We start from the raw sequence: 17709 nt of genomic DNA, 5'->3' as shown, positions 1-17709 counted from the left end.
TAACATTACAGTGATTACACTCTGTAAAAGTTACGGTTTTATTGTAAGCTCCCCATGCCCTTGCCCGTGCCCGTGCCCGTCCCTGTCCCTGTCCCCAGCTGATGCTGTGTGTTGGTTGCCTTCGAACTTTGAGAATTTCCACGGCAAAACTTGCTGGAAAACTTCCAATTCACAGCCAACAAAACACGGACACGGACACGGACTAACCATCCACCTGCATTAGCAAATCAAGCACTGCACGTAATGAATCAGTCACAGCGATTAACTTTAACAACCGTATAGCGGATAGGCACAAAAGGCACTGGAAATGGCAAATGGGTGGAAAAAATATCTCAAAACAGAGCCCCAAAACGTTTTGCCAAAGTGATTTGCTCTCGGAAAAAATATATAAAAGAGCACAACCGATCTATCGCTGATTCGAACAATTTTATCTTCGCTAGTGATCTGACGAAATCGAAAACATAAAGCCGCGTTGGGCAGCTTTTTTAAATAAATAGGCGGCATCATTTACACGCAATGTATGTGGTTTTTCCAATGCTCAAGCAATCTCTTTAGCAGCATTCGCTTGTGCATCTCGAGTCGAGCATCAATGTGTCGCGACATCACAATGGGAGAAAGGAACAAATTTGAAATAAAACAAAACGCCATAAGGGACTTTGGACAGGAAACCGATATCTTTGTAGAGCATACTTGTAGGATAGGCAAAAGAAGTGATAAGCGAAAAACAAAGTGCTAACAAGGAAAACAAACAATGGGTCATTGCTTGGGCTATCTTTTGAGCAAAAAGAGAATCGAATGTGGGTTTTTCGTCCCACTTTGCCTGGTGTGTCCGTAAAAAATATTGTAATATCGATAAATCGATAGAATAGTCTTTAGGCAGCCTCTGTTAAATATGTTTTTGATTTTTATTAGTAAAAATATAGTTATATTTTGTATATTTAAGTATATGGTTTGTATAATTTTAATTAACAAATATTGCAGCAAATTTCATCTACTAAATTATGAATTATGTTACGTATGCATCATACAGTACAATACAGTTATACAATTGTTTGTTTCGTTGTCCATGCGTGTGTTTATGTGTTGTGTGTGTGGCTTACAATTAACGAACAATTCAACAAATTACGAATTACGAGCAACAAAACAACTTTTCACCGCAAAAGTTACAAAACATACATTAATGTACATATGTACGGGTTTACGTCTTTGCATCGAGTATGTGATTTACATTAGGCGGCAGCCTTCCCGATCCCGACTGTTCTGCCGGAGCAGCCGCTGCTGCGTGGGCGTGGACTGAGCAGAGCCGCCGGATGTTGGACCTGCATTGCCGTTGGACTCGAGGCTGGCATGCCGCGTCAGGCGCTGGTGTGCCGGCATCAAGTCCGTCTTCCACTGATTTCCATTCGCCTGCTGCAATTTTGGCACAAAGTCGCTTTCGTCGTTATCCAGCACGGCCGCGGAGTCAGCCGTCAAATCATTTCCGGCGCTGGCGTCATGGCTGGAAGAGGAGGAAGCGTCCCCCAGCGACTGGATGTACTGTTCGAGCAGATAGATGTGTGGCTGCAGCGTCATCACGAAGCCTCGATAGAGCGAGCCATTGTGCTCGAAGGTCCATTGGCTGAGCTGCTTCAGAGCCGCCTCCGTTCGCTTGCAGGAGTTTACCGACTCGCTGCGTATGATTACATTCACTATCCGGGAGATTGAGGCGGCATCCTGCAGCAGTATGGACAGCACCAGGGCGTAGTCCGTGCAGTTGGCCTCGATGAATAGCTGGAGCAGGTAACGCAGTTTGATAGACAGCTTTTCGGGCAGCGGATCGGCCAGTAGGTCGTCCTCGGAAGCCGGCAGAGAGTACAGTCTGCGGTAGCGGAAGTTGTCGAAGGACAACTGCGAGCTGGACCGAACTTTCAAGATGGGCAGCGAGCTGTGCTGCAGCTCCTCCTCCTCCTTAATGCTGGGCTGCAGCTGGGGCGACTGCGTTGCTGCTCCATTGGGCGTGGCCAGGCTAAAGTAGCCCGACTCGGAGGTCTGCGATGAACCCCCGCCCGCCTGCCGGTGGGTTCCCCTTAGCTGGGCAAATTCATCCTTGCCCGAAGGTGGAAACGGACTGGGCAGCTGTAGTTCTTCGTGGAGAGCCTGCAGAGCGCAAGCGAAATCGTCCAGCTTGGCTGTCCGCTCTGCCTCTTGCGATAGCCAGGTGACCAAATGGAAATCCAGATATGCGCACATATAGCCCAGATCCATGAGCTTGTAGTTCTGGAGCAACTGTCTGGCATGTCGCTGCAGGATCAGGTCAATGCAGAACGTTTCCCGTTGCTTCGTGGATCGCCGACGCACGACCGAAGGCGCCCCCGAGCTGCTCGTTTCGCCGATGGGTGTTACCGCCATTCCGCCTCCAGAGCCTGCCGCCTGCTTGTCCTTGGGCAGGTTACTGGTCACTGTGGTGGAGAAACTCCGCTCCCTGGCAATCGGGCCCAGTACCATGTTAAAGGCATCTGCATTCTGATTGACTTGCTGCTGGGTGTTTACCTGCGGCGGTGGTGCAATCTTCACGTTGACAACCATCGAGGAACGCGGCGAATCGATCTCGTTCGGATCGATGGCCTTAAGGAAGCGAATCAGATCCTTGGCCAGCTCCCACTTTCTCTGCTGCAGGGCAATGTCCAGCAGCATTGTGGCGTACTGCTTGCTGACCACCGACGGCTCCAGGTTCTGCAGGATGATCAGGTAGCTGGCCGCAGTGTCCAGCTGTTCCGACTGCAGACAGAGCTGGAAGAGTTCCTTAGGCTTGCCCGCCATTGAGAAGAGATAGGGCCACAGGGCAATCTCCGTCTTCCTGGCACACTGCACAATGGTCTCCAGATAGACGGGGAACTCGCGGATAAAGTCGAGAATGCTTGGTAACTGAGCGTCTGGTATGGGCTGCTTGCTGGTTGCCTCCTCCTCGAGAACTTCGTGCAGCAGCAGCTCCAGGGCGTGTGGGAAATAAGGCAAAGCGCGGCACGATTGAGCGATCTCCCACGCAGAGTATCCCAGATTCCGTTTGATCAGCTGTCGTAACACCTTGTGCAGGTAGATCTGTGACTTGCGCTCCATCAGGGCGAACGGCACTGAGAAATGGGACGCCGACTCGTTGGTGTACAGAGTGCTCTCGTTCTCCACACCCAGCACAATCACATTGTCGAACAGGATCACCAGCGGATACACTTTGAGGGGGAAACTCAGCATGATCCTCTTCGACATGAAGCTGTGCAGTCGCTGGGCGCCACCCTGCTCTCTTCTCTCCCGACCAGGCGGCAGAATGGGAAGCCACACGCGCATTCCGTGCGCTCCCGAGTACAGCCAGAGGCAATCCCTCATCGCACACCGCTCCAGGGTATGGGAGAGCCAGAAGCACTCGACGCAGCTGGCCAGGCAGGTGGCCAGGAGCGTGTTGGGCACATTTTCGTTGGCATCGCGTTGTATCATCAGGATGCGGCCGCAGACATTCACGATTATCGTCTCGGCCTGGTCCTGCTGCTGTCCCTGGGGCTTCAGTTCGTTCTTGAGGTTGGTCACCGTCAGGCTCACAATGCAGGCGGGGTGGATGCAGATGCTCTTCACATCTAGCTCATACGCACACTCGATGTCTATGGCGTAGGCCGACTTCTTGGACATGTGGAAGAGGCTTACGATGCCGTCTGCTGTGAGCACGATCAGCTGGTTGCGGAAGACATTAAGACTGATGACAGGCGCCCGCACCTGCAGCTTGTGGCCAAACTGATTGTCCAGCTTGCATTCAGCAGGATAGCAGCGCAGCTCGTCGGTTCTGTCCAGCAGGGAGTAGCAGCCCATCACAATGAAGCCGTGCCACCACAGGAGCCCGCCAGACACCACAAAGTCCTTTTCCTGCGACTCGTTGCCAAACAGTTTCCACTTCCTGGTCATGAGGGAATAGTGGGCCAGCCCCGTGCGCCCAGCCACGGCCAAGTGAAGACCGTCCTTGTCTATCGCAGCATACCGGATGGGCCAATTGGTGGATGCATAGTTCAGGGGCAGCTGCAGCAGGGTCCAGTACTTGCTCTCGGTCAGGATGCTTCCTGTGTTCAAGCTATGCTTGAGCTCCAGGCAATCGTCCTCCGGCTGATCGGCTCCTCCGCTCGAGGGAAATGTAAACTTGTTGCCGCCATAGGTTTCCTCCAGATTGTTGCCCTGATTGATGTACAGGCAGTCATCGCCCTGCAGAAGGATGTGCGGATTGGCCGTCATGCAGGGATTCATGCTGAGCGCACTCTTCACAAACTGCAGCTGCAGAACGTTGTTGGCCTGGTTCTCCGCCTCTTTCATGAGCATGAACAACTGATAGCCTTCCGTGGACCATTCCAGGCGCCGTAGCTTGAGGGGATTCTGTTTCAGTAGATCGACATTGAGGCCAAAGTCCCAGCTCAGCGTGGACATCAGCAGGGCGCCGAAGGTGCTCCAGAGCGACAATCCACCATTGGCCCAGCTCACAGCCAAAACACAACCATCGGGACTCCACTTGAGTTCATTTACAGCGCCCAAGCTTCCAGGGAGCACGTTTTCTGTGAGGGTCAGCCGGTGAGAAAACTCTAACCCTCCGGTGGCATCGTCAATCGCATAGACATTGACCGCCGAGCTTTCCTGGCCGTAGGCCAGCAGTCGGAACTTGTGATTCACGCTGCAGACACTCGCATCCTCGACGTCCTGCACCCAAAAGCCGTGCATGTGATCCGTCTCGAACTTTAGGTGATTGGCTATCAGAAAGGCGGCACGTCGGTCGCTGAAAACGGCCGCACAGCCTCCAATGAACGGTGAGTATTCCAAGGAGGCCACAAACGAGTCATTGCCCAGAGGAGGGAAGTTCTTGGCCGGCGCTTGCTGTTGCTGAACGTAGAAAGGAATGTCGCGCAGCTTGATGGAGGCCAGGGCAGGCAGCTCCTGTTCGTTCTCAGCCAACTCCAGTTGGGTCCACTGCAGACGCAGAAGCTCACACGATTGGGTGGCCAGCAGCAACTCGCTTAGGCTGATACAGCAGACGGTTGTGATGACAGATCCCAGGGTGACGCTGCACAGTTCCCTCAGGCTCAGCCGGGGTATGTTCTCCTTTATGAACAGCTCCGCAGAGTCCCTCTTGAGGCTGGCCGCTGGGGGATCCACCTGCATCAGTATGCCACTGCCATTGGCATCGAAGTCCAGCTGATAGAGCAGCAAAGCTCCCTCGCTGGTGAGCAGAGCCAGCTGCCTAGAGTCTGGTTTCCAGACAATCAAGAGGTTCCTCCCAAACTGTTTCAGGGACTCCTCCGTCCTGCGAAAGTAGGCAATGGGTATCAGGGGATTCGCATACCAGATTCCAAGAAAATCATCGCCCACGGCGGCAACGAGTATTTTGACGGCATCACAGCAGATGTGACGTATATTGGCACTCTCTCCGGGCAGTGCCAGACTAACCCGCTTGGGCCAGCCTACTGGAAAGTACATCCTCCGAGTAAAAAGTTACTACATGCAGAACAGAACAGGACAGGGCGTTAGCAATCTTGAATACATGGTTAAACTGATTTGTACTTGCGGCAAGTCGTGTCTGCATTTACATTTTATCTTGTACGGCCAATTTTACATGTCTTATCTCGACTAATTAGCACTTTTACAAAGCATTCCTACAATACAACAAAAAAATCTCTGCGATTTACGCGTATACAAATATGAGTGCTGGCAAACATCTCCAAATCACAGCTGTTTGTCAAGCCTCTGTTGTGCAGCACTGATTCAGAACCAGCATAAGCTAGTTCATGAGTGAACCTCGGTTCATGGTGCTTCCTTTCGAACGTAATCTTGGCTTAAAGAAATGTTATGATTGCATTTTATGATCAAGGAGCACTCGAAGGACGAAGAAAGGCAGGATATAAAAACAAGAATAACAAAACCGGATGTCGACTCTAATACTGATATTTTCAAAATAAAGGTGAATATGTTGCCGCCGAACTCGTATCATTTATAGCAAACAAATACCGATAGATAAATATATCGCTATAGTTATATATCGCTAAAAATAAAATTAATCAGCCGGCTTTTTTACACAAAAAAAATAAATAAAGTACAATATGACCGCTTTTGAGGGTGAGTACCTGGTAATTTGTGCATTCTTTTCGTTAAACAAATATTCACTTTTAGAGTTTGGCGTTCTCCCGGAGCTGGGAAAGGCCACCGACGAAGCCGACTGGACGTAAGGAACATGCATATGAAGCTAAAACATTTCACAATAATTGGTATAATTCCAGACTGCCTACAGATGTGCAGGCGGAGGCCATACCGCTCATCTTGGGAGGCGGCGATGTCTTGATGGCCGCCGAAACCGGATCTGGCAAAACGGGAGCCTTCTGCCTGCCCATCTTGCAAATTGTGTGGGAGACTCTGCGCGATCTCGAGGAGGGAAAAGGTGGCAAAGGCGGCGGAGGCACCGCAGCAGCTGTGACCCCATGGACTATGTCCTTTTTTGATCGCGGAAATGCGCTAGCTGTTACTCCCGACGGACTGCGCTGCCAGTCGAGGGAGTTTAAGGAGTGGCACGGATGCCGTGCTACCACCGGAGTTCGCGGCAAGGGAAAGTTCTACTTTGAGACGACAGTAACGGATGAGGGACTGTGCCGCGTCGGCTGGTCCACACAGCAGGCTAATCTGGACTTGGGAACCTGCCGTCATGGGTTCGGATTCGGTGGAACGGGCAAAAAGTCGAACAATCGGCAGTTCGACGACTACGGCGAAGCCTTTGGCAAGGCAGACGTTATTGGATGCCTCCTGGACTTGCAGCGCCTGGAGGTGAGCTTCACCAAGAATGGTCAGAGTCTGGGCGTGGCCTTTCGGGTCCCAGAGAATCTAAGCAAGGAAACATTTTACCCGGCTGTGGTTCTAAAAAACGCCGAAATGTTGTTCAACTTTGGCAAAACAGACTTCAAGTACAGCCCAGGCAATGGATTCGTAGGTGTCTGCCAGGCCGGACCGGAGCATAGCAAAACCAATCCCTTAGCCAGTCCCACCACCAATGCTGCAGCCGCCAAACCAGCCCCCAATGCTCCTCAAGCAATCATTATTGAGCCCAGTCGGGAGCTGGCCGAACAGACCTACAATCAGATCGAGAAATTCAAGTACCACTTGAGTAATCCGGAAGTGCGCTCACTGCTGCTCATAGGCGGGGTCAGATTGGATGAGCAGAAGGCGCAGCTCCAGCAGGGCATCCACATTGTGGTTGGCACCCCCGGTCGCCTGGAAGAGTTGATTAACAGTGGCTACGTGCTGCTCACCCATTGTCGCTTCTTTGTGCTGGACGAGGCAGATGCCCTTCTCAAGCAGGGCTACACGGATCTCATCGACCGTTTGCACAAGCAGATACCAAAAATCACGGCAGATGGGCGCCGCCTCCAGATGATTGTCTGCTCGGCCACGCTGCACGCCTTCGAGGTTAAGAAGATGGCCGAGCGCCTCATGCACTTCCCTACCTGGGTGGATCTGAAGGGAGAAGATGCCGTGCCGGAAACCGTACACCATGTGGTCTGCTTGGTGGATCCCCAGGCTGATCGAAGCTGGCAGTCCCTCCGCCAGGCCATCCGCACCGACGGAGTGCATGACCGCGACAATGTGCACGCCAGCAATCCGTCGCAGGAAACCCATTCGCAGGCTGTCAAACTCTTAAAGGGCGAGTACTGCTTCCATGCCATTGAGAAGCATCAGATGGATCGCGCCATCATCTTTTGTCGCACCAAGCAGGACTGCGACAATCTGGAGCAGTACCTCAAGCAACGCGGGGGCCAGCGATTCTCTTGTGTCTGCCTGCATGGCGACCGTAAGCCGCAGGAGCGCAAGCAGAACCTGGAAATGTTCAAGCAGCAGAAGGTCAAGTTCTTGATATGCACAGATGTGGCTGCTCGAGGTCTGGATATCACAGGATTGCCATTCAGTGAGTTTCTCCCACTTAAAATTTTAGCCCTTTACTAATCCGGTCCATTCGATTTTCAGTGATCAATGTTACGCTGCCCGATGACAAAGCCAACTACGTGCACCGAATCGGTCGCGTTGGTCGAGCCGAACGCATGGGCCTAGCAATCAGTCTGGTGTCCACGGTGCCGGAAAAGGTCTGGTACCATGGCGAATGGTGCAAGTCGCGTGGCCGCAACTGCAGCAACACCAATCTGACCGATGTACGCGGCTGCTGCATCTGGTACAACGAGCCGAACCTCCTGGCCGAGGTCGAGGACCATCTGAACATAACCATACAGCAGGTGGATAAGGCCATGGAAGTGCCCGTCAACGATTTCGACGGCAAGGTGGTCTACGGGCAGAAGAATCTGAATACCGGCACTGGCTACAAGGATCATGTGGAGCAGCTGGTGCCGACGGTGCGGAAACTAACAGACTTGGAACTGCAATCACAATCTTTATTCTTGAAACGCCTTAAAGTCTAATTTGGGATTTGGATTGAGTGTTTGGTTTTTGCTAAGCAAGGACAATGTTACATCGATATTACATGCGAAACGGGAGGAGTTGGCCCTATAATTAGATATTCTATGGTAAAATGAAGCGATTCTATGACCAACTCTCGCGGGAATACTTTATGGTACACACACATAAACATATTAAGACTTCGGAGATGGGCCTCGACCTCGACCCACTCCAGAAAACGCACGAGATACCATTACGAGTAAACATTAAATAAAACTAACATTAAAATCTTCTGTCTAAAGAGTATACAGCCTCGGGTCGGAGTTTCCTTCCAGTCACTAGTCATCCTCTTCCTCCTCCTCCTCCTCTTCTTCCTCCTCGAGGAACTCTGTCCGCATCTGCTGCAGCTGCCTGAGTTGCTGGCACAGTTGGTTGCCGAAGGATTCCACATAGCGAGGACTTATCTTGTCCAGCAACGCATAGGGCGTTTCAAAGATCTCCTCGTCTTCCTCTGCAGCAGCTTCCTCCACCTCATCGATGTGTAGCTTGGCAGCCATCCTCTTGTCGGCATCTACGGTGTCATACTGGGAGGAGACAATCTTGAAGCCACGACTGGTGACCTGCACGCAGCAGGTGGCACTCTCTATGGTCCGTATGTTCAGGTATATCTGCGTGGCATCGCTGGCCAGCTTGGAGGAGATGCATATTTCAGCTACGTGCGCCTTTACATCGTTGATGATCGCATTTGCCTCGTCAATGCAGTTGAATGCTTGCTCCTCGACGTCCCCATCGCTGGTTTTTGAGTCGGCCATGCTATCGGCGTCGGCTCCTGGTGGTCTAATATTCGGTTTAATTGAATTTTGTTTAAATTTATTCAATTTTTACTGGCGCAACATGTTTTTCCCCATATGTCGGAGCAGCTGTCTGTTAAATATATTGGTATGTCCATATATCGATACTTATCGTTGTTTCTTCTGGTCGTATTCCACTGCACTTCAATAATAAACTATCGGCTATCCAAAGTAAAGCATATATGTCTCTCGCTCTCACTGCATGCTCTTCCCGTAAAGCTATCTCTGTCTTTTTGATTAGAAACAACTAGTTTATCGTTGTCTTTATAATTATAACATTTGATTTTTGATGTGTGGATTTATGAATTAAATTTATAATAAGTAAATAAATTAAATAAATAAATAAAAAAATTAAATAAGCCGTAACATTAAGAACTTTTGTAAGCACACATACCATGCCACCGCGATAATAATACGAATAAACAATACTCTAAATAATATCTTACATTATAAATGAATATTTTTTTCTAAACAGCACTTGTATCGTTTGGAACAGCTGGCTTATGCATACAATATCATGTCAAAAATTGAAACTGCCATTAATCTGCTACTCCAAGAGGCAGAAGATCTGCGAATTGGGAGCAGCATTTCGGAGCTAGACCACCTACCTACTGCCTTGGAGTTTTGCCGAGACTACTTTGCCAAAAACTCGCCAGTCATCATCCGCAATGCGCTATCCTGGCCGGCCATTGGCAAATGGACCCCGGACTACCTGATCAAGAAGCTGAACGACAAGATTGTGGATGTGGCCGTCACACCGAATGGCTATGCAGATGGTCTGGCCACTCAGAAGGGGCGAGAGTATTTTGTCCTGCCACTGGAGAAGCAAATGAAGCTGTCGGACCTCGTGCAGCGCCTCGATGATCCGATGGGTGCCATCCACTATGTTCAGAAGCAAAACTCAAATTTCAGCCAAGACTTCCCGGAGCTGGGCAGTGATTTGGTCATAAGTGACTTGGACTTTGCCCAACAGTCCTTTAATAAGCCACCAGACGCCGTTAACTTTTGGCTGGGGGACGAGCGCGCCATCACCTCCATGCACAAAGATCCCTATGAGAATATGTACAGTGTGATATCGGGATATAAGGACTTCATTCTCATACCCCCATATCAGCTAAGCTGTGTTCCACGCAGCACTTACCCCACAGGCATCTACAAGACATCGGATTCTGGCCAGTTTTATATAGATCCCCTGACAGACGAAGATGGTGTGGAACTACTAACGGAGTGGGTCAGCATAGATCCGCTGGCCCCCGACCTCGCCAAGTATCCCGAGTATGCTAGGGCCAAGCCTTTGAGAGTGCGCGTCCATGCTGGCGATGTCCTGTACCTGCCCAACTACTGGTTCCATCATGTTCGCCAGAGCCACAAATGCATCGCCGTCAACTTCTGGTACGACTTGGACTACGACAGTCGCTACTGCTACTATCGCATGCTGGAGGAGCTAACCAGCCAGAAAAGGAGCCAACCCAAAACTACGTAGAAGCAGGGCCCTGGCATCTTACGGCCCGCGGACTGCCTGGGAGCAATACATCCTCCTCAGGACACCATGTTGCATAAAGTCAGTGCTTATATAATTGTTATAATGTAATTTAAAGTAGTTATACAACTAACTAAAACGCGAAATGAAAACTAAACGGAAACACGAACAAAAATTTACCACTTTCTAGCGATGAAGATGGAGAGTGAGCGAGGATTCCCCTAGCGTGTATATGTAAGTGTCTTATGTTTTACGTGCGATTAGGAATGTGTATGTGTGGGTGTGTACGTAGGGTTGGGTATATCGTTGCTAGTTTAGACTGATATCCTGCTTTCCCCCATCCCCCGAATCACCGGCAGCGAGGCCATCCGCATGCGTATCAGCATCGGCCTCCTCGTCGGGATTCTCGTTGTTTTCGCACTCGAGCTCCCCGTTTCCGTTGGAGGAGGAGACATTCTTCTGGTCAGCCTCGGCAAGATCGGCATCATTGTTGGAGTCCTGTGATTGGGACTGAGACTGCTTGCGCACTCGCTTATTTGTCTGCTTTTTGGGGCTGCTGGTGGAGGACACTTTTGACTTGGCTTGGCAGTCTGCTTTCGGATGCTCCACAACAAAGAGTTGCTCCAAATACGAGCGATACCAGATAAGGAACTCATCCCGTTGCCGGGGTATATCCATTTTCTTAATCTTGGCGAAGATCCGCTTGGGCGAAATGAGGGGCGAGGAAGTGTTTTGAGCCCAATTGGCGGCAGAGTTTTGTGCGGCCGTCGCCGTCAGCTTGGAGACCTCGGCCAGCAGGGAGTCGTTAATAATAGTGTTGTTGTGCGTCTGGTTGCGAATGCGCTTGATGATGTACTCGATCAGCTCGTGATCCGGAGCCAGCTCCACGCTGGTCACTGCCCCCGCCCCCGCCGATGTGGCAGGCTCAAGGGCCGCCTCAATTATTTGCTGGCAAAATAGCGAAGGATGAGTTTTGCACAGATCTTGTTTAGATTACTCCCTCTCTTACCTCTTCGTTCTCTGTCCTAACAGCAGAAGCGGAACCGGAGCCTGCGTATGCCGCCTCGCTCAGCTCCAGGGCTTGGGCGTGCCCGTTCTGGGCTGGCTTCGAAGGGGATCCCTTCTCGTCCTCTGGCCTGTCATTGTCCAATTGCAGGCTCATCACCTCCAAAGGTGTTTCGCTGCGGCTTTCTGTGCCCTCCGCATTAGAAGCTTCGTTCTCTGCCTCGTTCTCTTGCTCCTGTGCCGCCTGTGCAGGCAGGGAAGTTCCCTGGTTGAGGGCCTTCCTCAGGCTATGCGTCTCCTGGCTCTGCTGCAGCTGTTGATGATGTTGCTGTTGCTGCTGCTGCTGCTCGAATAGCGTTTCCAACCGCCTGTAGACATCCTCCTTGATGGATTCGTAGAACTTGGTCGTGAACTTATCGTTTTTCAATGCATTAACAAGCAGATTCCGATTCAGTTCCTCGGAGGCGGTCTCCTCGCTCTGCTCCAAAGCATTGGATTCATCCGCTGGCACTCCTCCTGCCTCTTGATTGAAGGCGGAAGGATCGATGGGTGGTGCCGCTGGTGCAGCCGCCGCGGCCTGAGGCAAGTCGTAGTCGATATACTGCGCTGGCAGCTCGAAATCAAAGCGCAGATGACGCTGCTGTAGTGGTGTTAGTGAAACTGCCGAAGTTGAGGGCTTGGCCGGCACCTTATTGCGCTGATACAATGGACTGTTGCCGAAGTTGACGTTCATGTTGACCAAATTGGAAGAGCTCGACTGATCGGCATCATCATCAAGCAGTGGGGAGGCCGCCGGACGACGACGATTACGTCGCCTGCCACCGCCATAGATGGCATTGTCATTGTTCTCCTCCACCTCGTCCAAGTCCTCGTCCACGAGCTGTGGCTCGTCCCGCCAGTCCCGCTTTCTGCCCCCACTAGTGGTATTGTTTAGATTATTGCTGTTGATGATGCAGCTGCTGCCATGCAAAGAGCTTGTTAGTGGAGACGACTCGAAGAAGTGGTGCTGCCGTTGCTGCTGCTGCGGTTGTTGTTGGAAAGATAGGCTTGCGGCGGAGGTGCTGCGCGAGCATGGCACGGCACCATGCGACGGAAAATAGCTGAGACGCGACCTTTGACGGCGATACTGCTGATGGTCCACATTCAGCTCCTCATTGCTCTTGTTGGAGAGCAGATTCTGCCGTGAGTAGCTGCAAAGGCGCAGAAATATTAATGGGTTAATAGAAAGCAGGCAATAAACAAAGCAAACAAACTGTTAGATTCGTTAAGAATTAAGGATTAGGGATTAGGGCTGGTCAGTCATTAGTCACTTTCAACTCTGTTAATTGAACCATTTTTTGCACTTACCGCAGGACAGAATTGAAAATGAATTGATTAACACTCAAAGGTTCTAATAATTTTATTTCTTTGGCTTCTTTCTGCGTCCCCCTTTAGAACCAACTTAAAACCAAATACAAGCCCCAAGCTACTACTAATCGAGAGTGTAATTCAGGGTTCTCATTACCTTCGGAAGTTATCCCAGTAGTTGTTGGCACGATTGCCGGGCGGCACCTGGTTATTCAGCGTCGGCTGCAGTGGCGGTGGTGCGACAGCTGCTCCTACTCCAGCCACTGGCAGCGAATGCAAATTGTTGGCATGCTGATTCTGGGTGCGCAGATTCGCATTGTTCTGGTGGATGGTGTTGTTGTGGTGATTCATGAAGATGGGTCCCGGACTGGCGCGATATGAGGGTGGAGACAGCGGCGTCTCGTTGTTGAAGTGTGTCGGTGGCGGTGGTGGGGCCGCATTGTTGAGGAACGGCTGCTGCTGCTGCTGATGGGCATCGCTACTGGTGCTGTAAACACTTCCTGCCGTTCCCCCATTACGGTGACAGCTGCGCTGATAGTTGCTAAAGGCGCTCTGGTGGCCACTTTGATGGGCGCCGAAAGTGAACAACTGCTCAGACTGGGCCCGGTGGTTACTGCCGCCCAGGCACAAATTGTTGGGCATTTGGCCCAGAATGGGAGCCCCCACCGAGAGGTTCGGCGGCGGCACAGACTCTGAGCGCAAGCCGTAGCTATGATCCTGACATCCCGCAACGTTTAAGCGATCCTGGAGCTGCTCGAATATAGTAACATTAGCCCCAGGCCGATTTAGTATTCAGAGAGATTTCCCTTACCGCATGCACTTGATTGGTGAGATTATCGATCTCGCGCTGCTGGTGCCACAAGCTCTGATTGCACTGGCAGACCGAGTTGATAAGCATCTGCTGGGCCTGCATGAACTGCTGCAACATCACGGCATCGGCGGTGGTATTCGAGCCGGAGGCATTAGAGGATGTGGCCTGTGGTGCATTCGGAGCTGACTTGCACTCTACGTTGCTGGGCTGCGCTTGGGCATAGATGGGTTGCTGAGCAGCATTCCAGGCATTGCTGGCATTGTGCGATGCTGCAAGCGAGAGATAAATACCAGATTATATGAGGGGCGTTTGTACTTACCCCACATACCCTGTACTGGCGCCATGGGCGGTGGCATGTACTGCGATCTAGCGCTGCTCGAGAGCAGGCTATCGTTGCCAAGCGACAGCGTATCGATGGTCACATTGAGATCCTCCTCATTGTGGATAGGAGGAGGTGGTGGGTTGTTGGCTGGCTGCGCGCGTCGCTGCTCCACCACTGTGCTGGCCGAGGGAGCACGTTTCAGGGTGGCCGAGGATGCCGTGCGCACATTGGCAAAGTACTTGTCACTATCGGTGTCATCGTTGCCCTCGTCGTCTGCCTCCGAGGTGGTGTTGTTGCTATTCATGTAGCGTTGCTCGAGCTCGCGCTGCTTCTGCTCGTATTCCTTCCGCAGACGCTCGCACTGCAGTCGCAATTCGTCGTGCAGTTGCTCCCGAGGGGGAGTGGCCTGCAAGGAGGTCTCTACCTCGGAGGGCTCCTCTTCATGCGCTTCTTCACGCTGCCTCATGGGCGTGGGCGTCGGCGTCAGGCTGCTTCTCTTCAGCGCCTCCTCGCCCATCTGGACGGCGGCGGCCGCCTGCTGCTTGCGTCGCTCGATCTCCGCCTTCAAGGCCAAGATACGGTCGCGTTCCTTTTGCAGGCTGGCTGCCTCGGCCCTCAGCTCCGACGTGACATCGCTGAGGGTGTGCACACGATGGTTAAGATCGTCTGGGAGCAGCTGTCGTTCGATGCTCGCACTCTCCAGTTCCCGCTCCCGCTCTAAAAGGTCACCGACGCTCGGCGTTGAATCCTCAATCTGGCTGACCGTATTCAGCATGCCCTTGAGCCGGGCCATTTGTGCCTTGAGGGCATCAATGTCTGCCGTCTTTTGGTTAATCATGGTCTGGGCGTGGTGTGCACGCTGAGCGGCATTGGCCGCCTCCTGCCGCAGGATGGGTACATTCCGCTGATACTCCACGGGAACCACGCGATCCGTGGTGGACACTGGATCAGCGGCAGGAGTCGGAGCCGGCACCGGATTGGCCGGTGGTGGAGTATCGTTTTTGGCTTCTCTCACTGCCCGACAGGTCTCCTTAGCCGATTGATTGATGATGTTCAATTGATCGACGAGATTCCGCATATCCTCGCGCTGACTGCGCAACGATTCGAGCTTCTCCTGCAGAGCCTCCTGCTCGGCCAGGATCTCTGGACCGTCGTCACCCAGGACGCTGCTCAGCTCGTTTTGATTATGTATAAATGCGGTGAGACATTTCATGCGCCCCACCAGCGAGGCCATGTCGTCCTGGACCTGTTGCACCGACTCATAGTTGGGCCCCTCGCCGCCGTTGCTCGAGTGAGGCATGTGGCTGGCCTGCTGGCGCAGCTGCTCCATCTCGCTGAGATGCGTTTTGGCCATATTCTGAATGTGCACCAGCTTGGCCTGCTCATCCTGAAGATGCTGCATATTTCGATTGGAGGCATCCAGGCGCTGCTGCAGCTCATCGAAGCTAGGTGTTGCATCGGGTGTGGGCGTCTCCAGGACGCTATGCAGCGATTGTATCGACTGGGCGCGATTGTCGCTCATCTGAAAGGTGATAGGTGGAGAGAGCACTGCCTTTATGACATACATATTTTATTAAATTTAAAGTGAAAGGCCTACCTCACTCAATGCCACATCCTCCAGGCTGGTGGAATTGACAATGCCCTCTTCCTGCTCGACGCTGGGATTGATCTCGTGCACCATGTTCTTCAGCTGCTCCGCTAAGATTCCGTTCGTTTGCAGTCTGCTGTTATTCAAATTATCATCGAATTCCATCAGCGAGCGAAAAACCTCAAGCTGTGGGCGAGCTCCTTCGCCTCGGGGGCCCAAGGCGACGCCAAGCAATCGTTGGACAAGCGTCTGCAGTCCACCGGCGAACTGAATCAAGTGCTCTTCGTTGCCGTTGGTTGTGGTCGCGTTGGGTATGACCACACCTACTGTGGCATTCGGGGGCGTCGATTGACGCAAACGTAGCAGCGCCGACGACGCGGAAGGCGGGGCAGCAGTTGACGGCTGATGCTGGACTCGCTGCACGGGACGGACGGGAAAGCAATAGCGCTGCTGCTGCTCCTGCAATTGCTCTGCAAAATGGAGGAGAATATTGTGTGGGCATTAGTGTGGGCTGCTGCTGGCTGGCGTGGAGCGTAGAGACGGCATTTATTTTTGTGGCCCTCGTGTATTTATAGACCATGAACTGGCGCACCATTCAGTGTGTGGGCCAAGTAAAAACTTTTCCGAGACTTACCTGTTGGGTCGTAGCTGTTGTGCTCCGCAGCCAAATGACGCAGTGCCTCCCGCTGGTGTTGCTGTACTCCTGGCGATGTGGTTGTTGATATGGCAGACTGTTGGTCCTCCTGGGAGCGGATCTGCCCGTTGGTGATGCGAGTTCGCTGCAGCAGATCCTTCAAGCAGCAGCAGGTAAATATTACCAGGAATATTAGTATAAGAAACGTGGTAATTTTTGCAAGAAGTATCTTTATATAAATATATCTGTATAGATATATATATATGTATGTGTATGTATATTATATACGTGGTTCTTTGGCAAATCGAAATTCGTTGTCCGCTGTGATTGCGTTCGTTTCGTTTCTGTTACTGAAACAGTCGGCGGCCACGAATTTTTCTGGCGGGGGCCGAGATGAGTTTGAAATGTATTTATAAATCGAAAGAGAACAGCGGAGAGGCCTCTTTCACTATGTACGTTTAGAGGATGCGAGGCCGGATGAAGCCATGGCAACGCCGCAAGCGAAAATTGTGGGCGGCAATCAATTGCAATGCAATGCATGGGAGAATCTCTCCTCTCACTTTTTGTTAACTCACATTTAGTGTTTTTAGTGTTTCCCGTTGCAGAGGTTCCACAAAGTCCATGTCTGGCTCTCCCAGATGCTCCTGATGGCGTCTGGAACGTGCCGATCTGTTGGCAGGTGCGGCGGCTCCACCTGAATTTGTCTGTTGCTGTTTGGGCACTGCGCCGGTACCAGTGCCCACGGAATTGGTCGCGTGGTTGTTGCTTCCACTGCTGCGGCCCGTATTACTAGCTTGGTCCACAACACGTTTAATGGGCGGCGCCATCACAAAATATACATATACAAAAAAGACGCCTTAAACTAATAAATTTTTTTCCTTGTCGTTTGAGCAGCTGTTCAGTGACTTATCGGACTTGTCGATAAAATATACATCTACCGATGACAAAAATGGACTAGCCCACTTAAGCCCCCTCTATTTAAACAGTTCAACGACTTGAAGTAAATGTCGACAAATATTACTGATTGTAAATTCTTCTTGTAGATCTTTCCTCTGAACTTAAAAAAACCACGATATCTTTCACCTGAACTGCGCTAAAATTATTCAATTTTCATTATTTTCGGTGGAATATTAAAATACCCCCTTGGTCTACAATGAATTCATTTTCTCCGTCAAGGATTGGAAATCATAATCCTCGTTTTTTTTATATTAGGCTAAATATTACAAGCTAACTTGGACCCT

At 51.4% G+C, this 17709-nt stretch overlaps 5 protein-coding genes across 6 annotated transcripts; 2 read left to right on the top strand and 3 right to left on the bottom strand.

The window, feature by feature from the left end:
• Nucleotides 1-936: 936 nt before the first annotated feature.
• Nucleotides 937-5665, bottom strand: LOC6602210 (guanine nucleotide exchange factor subunit Rich). Its single transcript, XM_026992199.1, has 2 exons — nt 5589-5665; nt 937-5496 (listed from the first exon to the last, which is right to left on the bottom strand). The coding sequence occupies exon 2, from the start codon at nt 5476-5478 to the stop codon at nt 1225-1227; it is 4254 nt and encodes a 1417-aa protein (XP_026848000.1). The 5' UTR covers nt 5479-5496; nt 5589-5665; the 3' UTR covers nt 937-1224.
• Nucleotides 5666-6067: 402 nt separating this feature from the next.
• LOC6602209 (ATP-dependent RNA helicase Ddx1) lies at nt 6068-8723 on the top strand. Its single transcript, XM_002027181.2, has 4 exons — nt 6068-6114; nt 6169-6220; nt 6276-7948; nt 8008-8723. Exons 1-4 carry the CDS (start codon nt 6099-6101, stop codon nt 8451-8453), a joined length of 2187 nt encoding a protein of 728 aa, XP_002027217.1. The 5' UTR covers nt 6068-6098; the 3' UTR covers nt 8454-8723.
• On the bottom strand, nt 8406-9326 carry LOC6602208 (GSK3-beta interaction protein). Its single transcript, XM_002027180.2, has one exon. The coding sequence runs from the start codon at nt 9240-9242 to the stop codon at nt 8769-8771; it is 474 nt and encodes a 157-aa protein (XP_002027216.1). The 5' UTR covers nt 9243-9326; the 3' UTR covers nt 8406-8768.
• Nucleotides 9327-9779: 453 nt separating this feature from the next.
• Nucleotides 9780-10784, top strand: LOC6602207 (jmjC domain-containing protein 7). The gene has a single exon (XM_002027179.2). The coding sequence runs from the start codon at nt 9799-9801 to the stop codon at nt 10762-10764; it is 966 nt and encodes a 321-aa protein (XP_002027215.1). The 5' UTR covers nt 9780-9798; the 3' UTR covers nt 10765-10784.
• Nucleotides 10785-10853: 69 nt separating this feature from the next.
• Nucleotides 10854-17327, bottom strand: LOC6602206. 2 transcript variants are annotated; one of them, XM_002027178.2, is made up of 8 exons: nt 17044-17327; nt 16469-16625; nt 15844-16304; nt 14244-15768; nt 13925-14193; nt 13271-13863; nt 11771-12956; nt 10854-11709 (listed from the first exon to the last, which is right to left on the bottom strand). In XM_002027178.2, exons 1-8 carry the CDS (start codon nt 17293-17295, stop codon nt 11071-11073), a joined length of 5082 nt encoding a protein of 1693 aa, XP_002027214.1. In that variant the 5' UTR covers nt 17296-17327; the 3' UTR covers nt 10854-11070. The 2 variants fall into 2 exon arrangements, with proteins under 2 accessions (XP_002027214.1, XP_026848043.1); XM_026992242.1 differs by lacking the exon at nt 17044-17327 and adding an exon at nt 16757-16771.
• Nucleotides 17328-17709: the final 382 nt, after the last annotated feature.

The sequence above is a fragment of the Drosophila persimilis genome, unplaced genomic scaffold, assembly GCF_003286085.1.
Source record: "Drosophila persimilis strain 14011-0111.01,24,50 unplaced genomic scaffold, DperRS2 tig00000715-arrow-arrow-pilon, whole genome shotgun sequence".
In the NCBI taxonomy this organism is placed as follows: domain Eukaryota; kingdom Metazoa; phylum Arthropoda; class Insecta; order Diptera; family Drosophilidae; genus Drosophila; species Drosophila persimilis.
This window is presented reverse-complemented; position numbering and strand designations above follow the sequence as displayed.

Bases quoted from the DNA above. Each gene is read 5' to 3' on its own strand.
- LOC6602210 (XM_026992199.1), bottom strand. From the start codon at position 5,478: ATGTACTTTCCAGTAGGCTGGCCCAAGCGGGTTAGTCTGGCACTGCCC.
- LOC6602209 (XM_002027181.2), top strand. The intron at 6,221-6,275 runs GTAAGGAACATG...GTATAATTCCAG, and splicing joins ACCGACGAAGCCGACTGGAC to ACTGCCTACAGATGTGCAGG. The intron at 7,949-8,007 runs GTGAGTTTCTCC...TTCGATTTTCAG, and splicing joins TATCACAGGATTGCCATTCA to TGATCAATGTTACGCTGCCC.
- LOC6602208 (XM_002027180.2), bottom strand. From the start codon at position 9,242: ATGGCCGACTCAAAAACCAGCGATGGGGACGTCGAGGAGCAAGCATTC.
- LOC6602207 (XM_002027179.2), top strand. From the start codon at position 9,799: ATGTCAAAAATTGAAACTGCCATTAATCTGCTACTCCAAGAGGCAGAA.
- LOC6602206 (XM_002027178.2), bottom strand. From the start codon at position 17,295: ATGGCGCCGCCCATTAAACGTGTTGTGGACCAAGCTAGTAATACGGGC. The intron at 16,626-17,043 runs GTGAGTTAACAA...TGCTGCTTGAAG, and splicing joins AAACACTAAAAACACTAAAT to GATCTGCTGCAGCGAACTCG. The intron at 15,769-15,843 runs GTAGGCCTTTCA...ATCACCTTTCAG, and splicing joins AGGATGTGGCATTGAGTGAG to ATGAGCGACAATCGCGCCCA.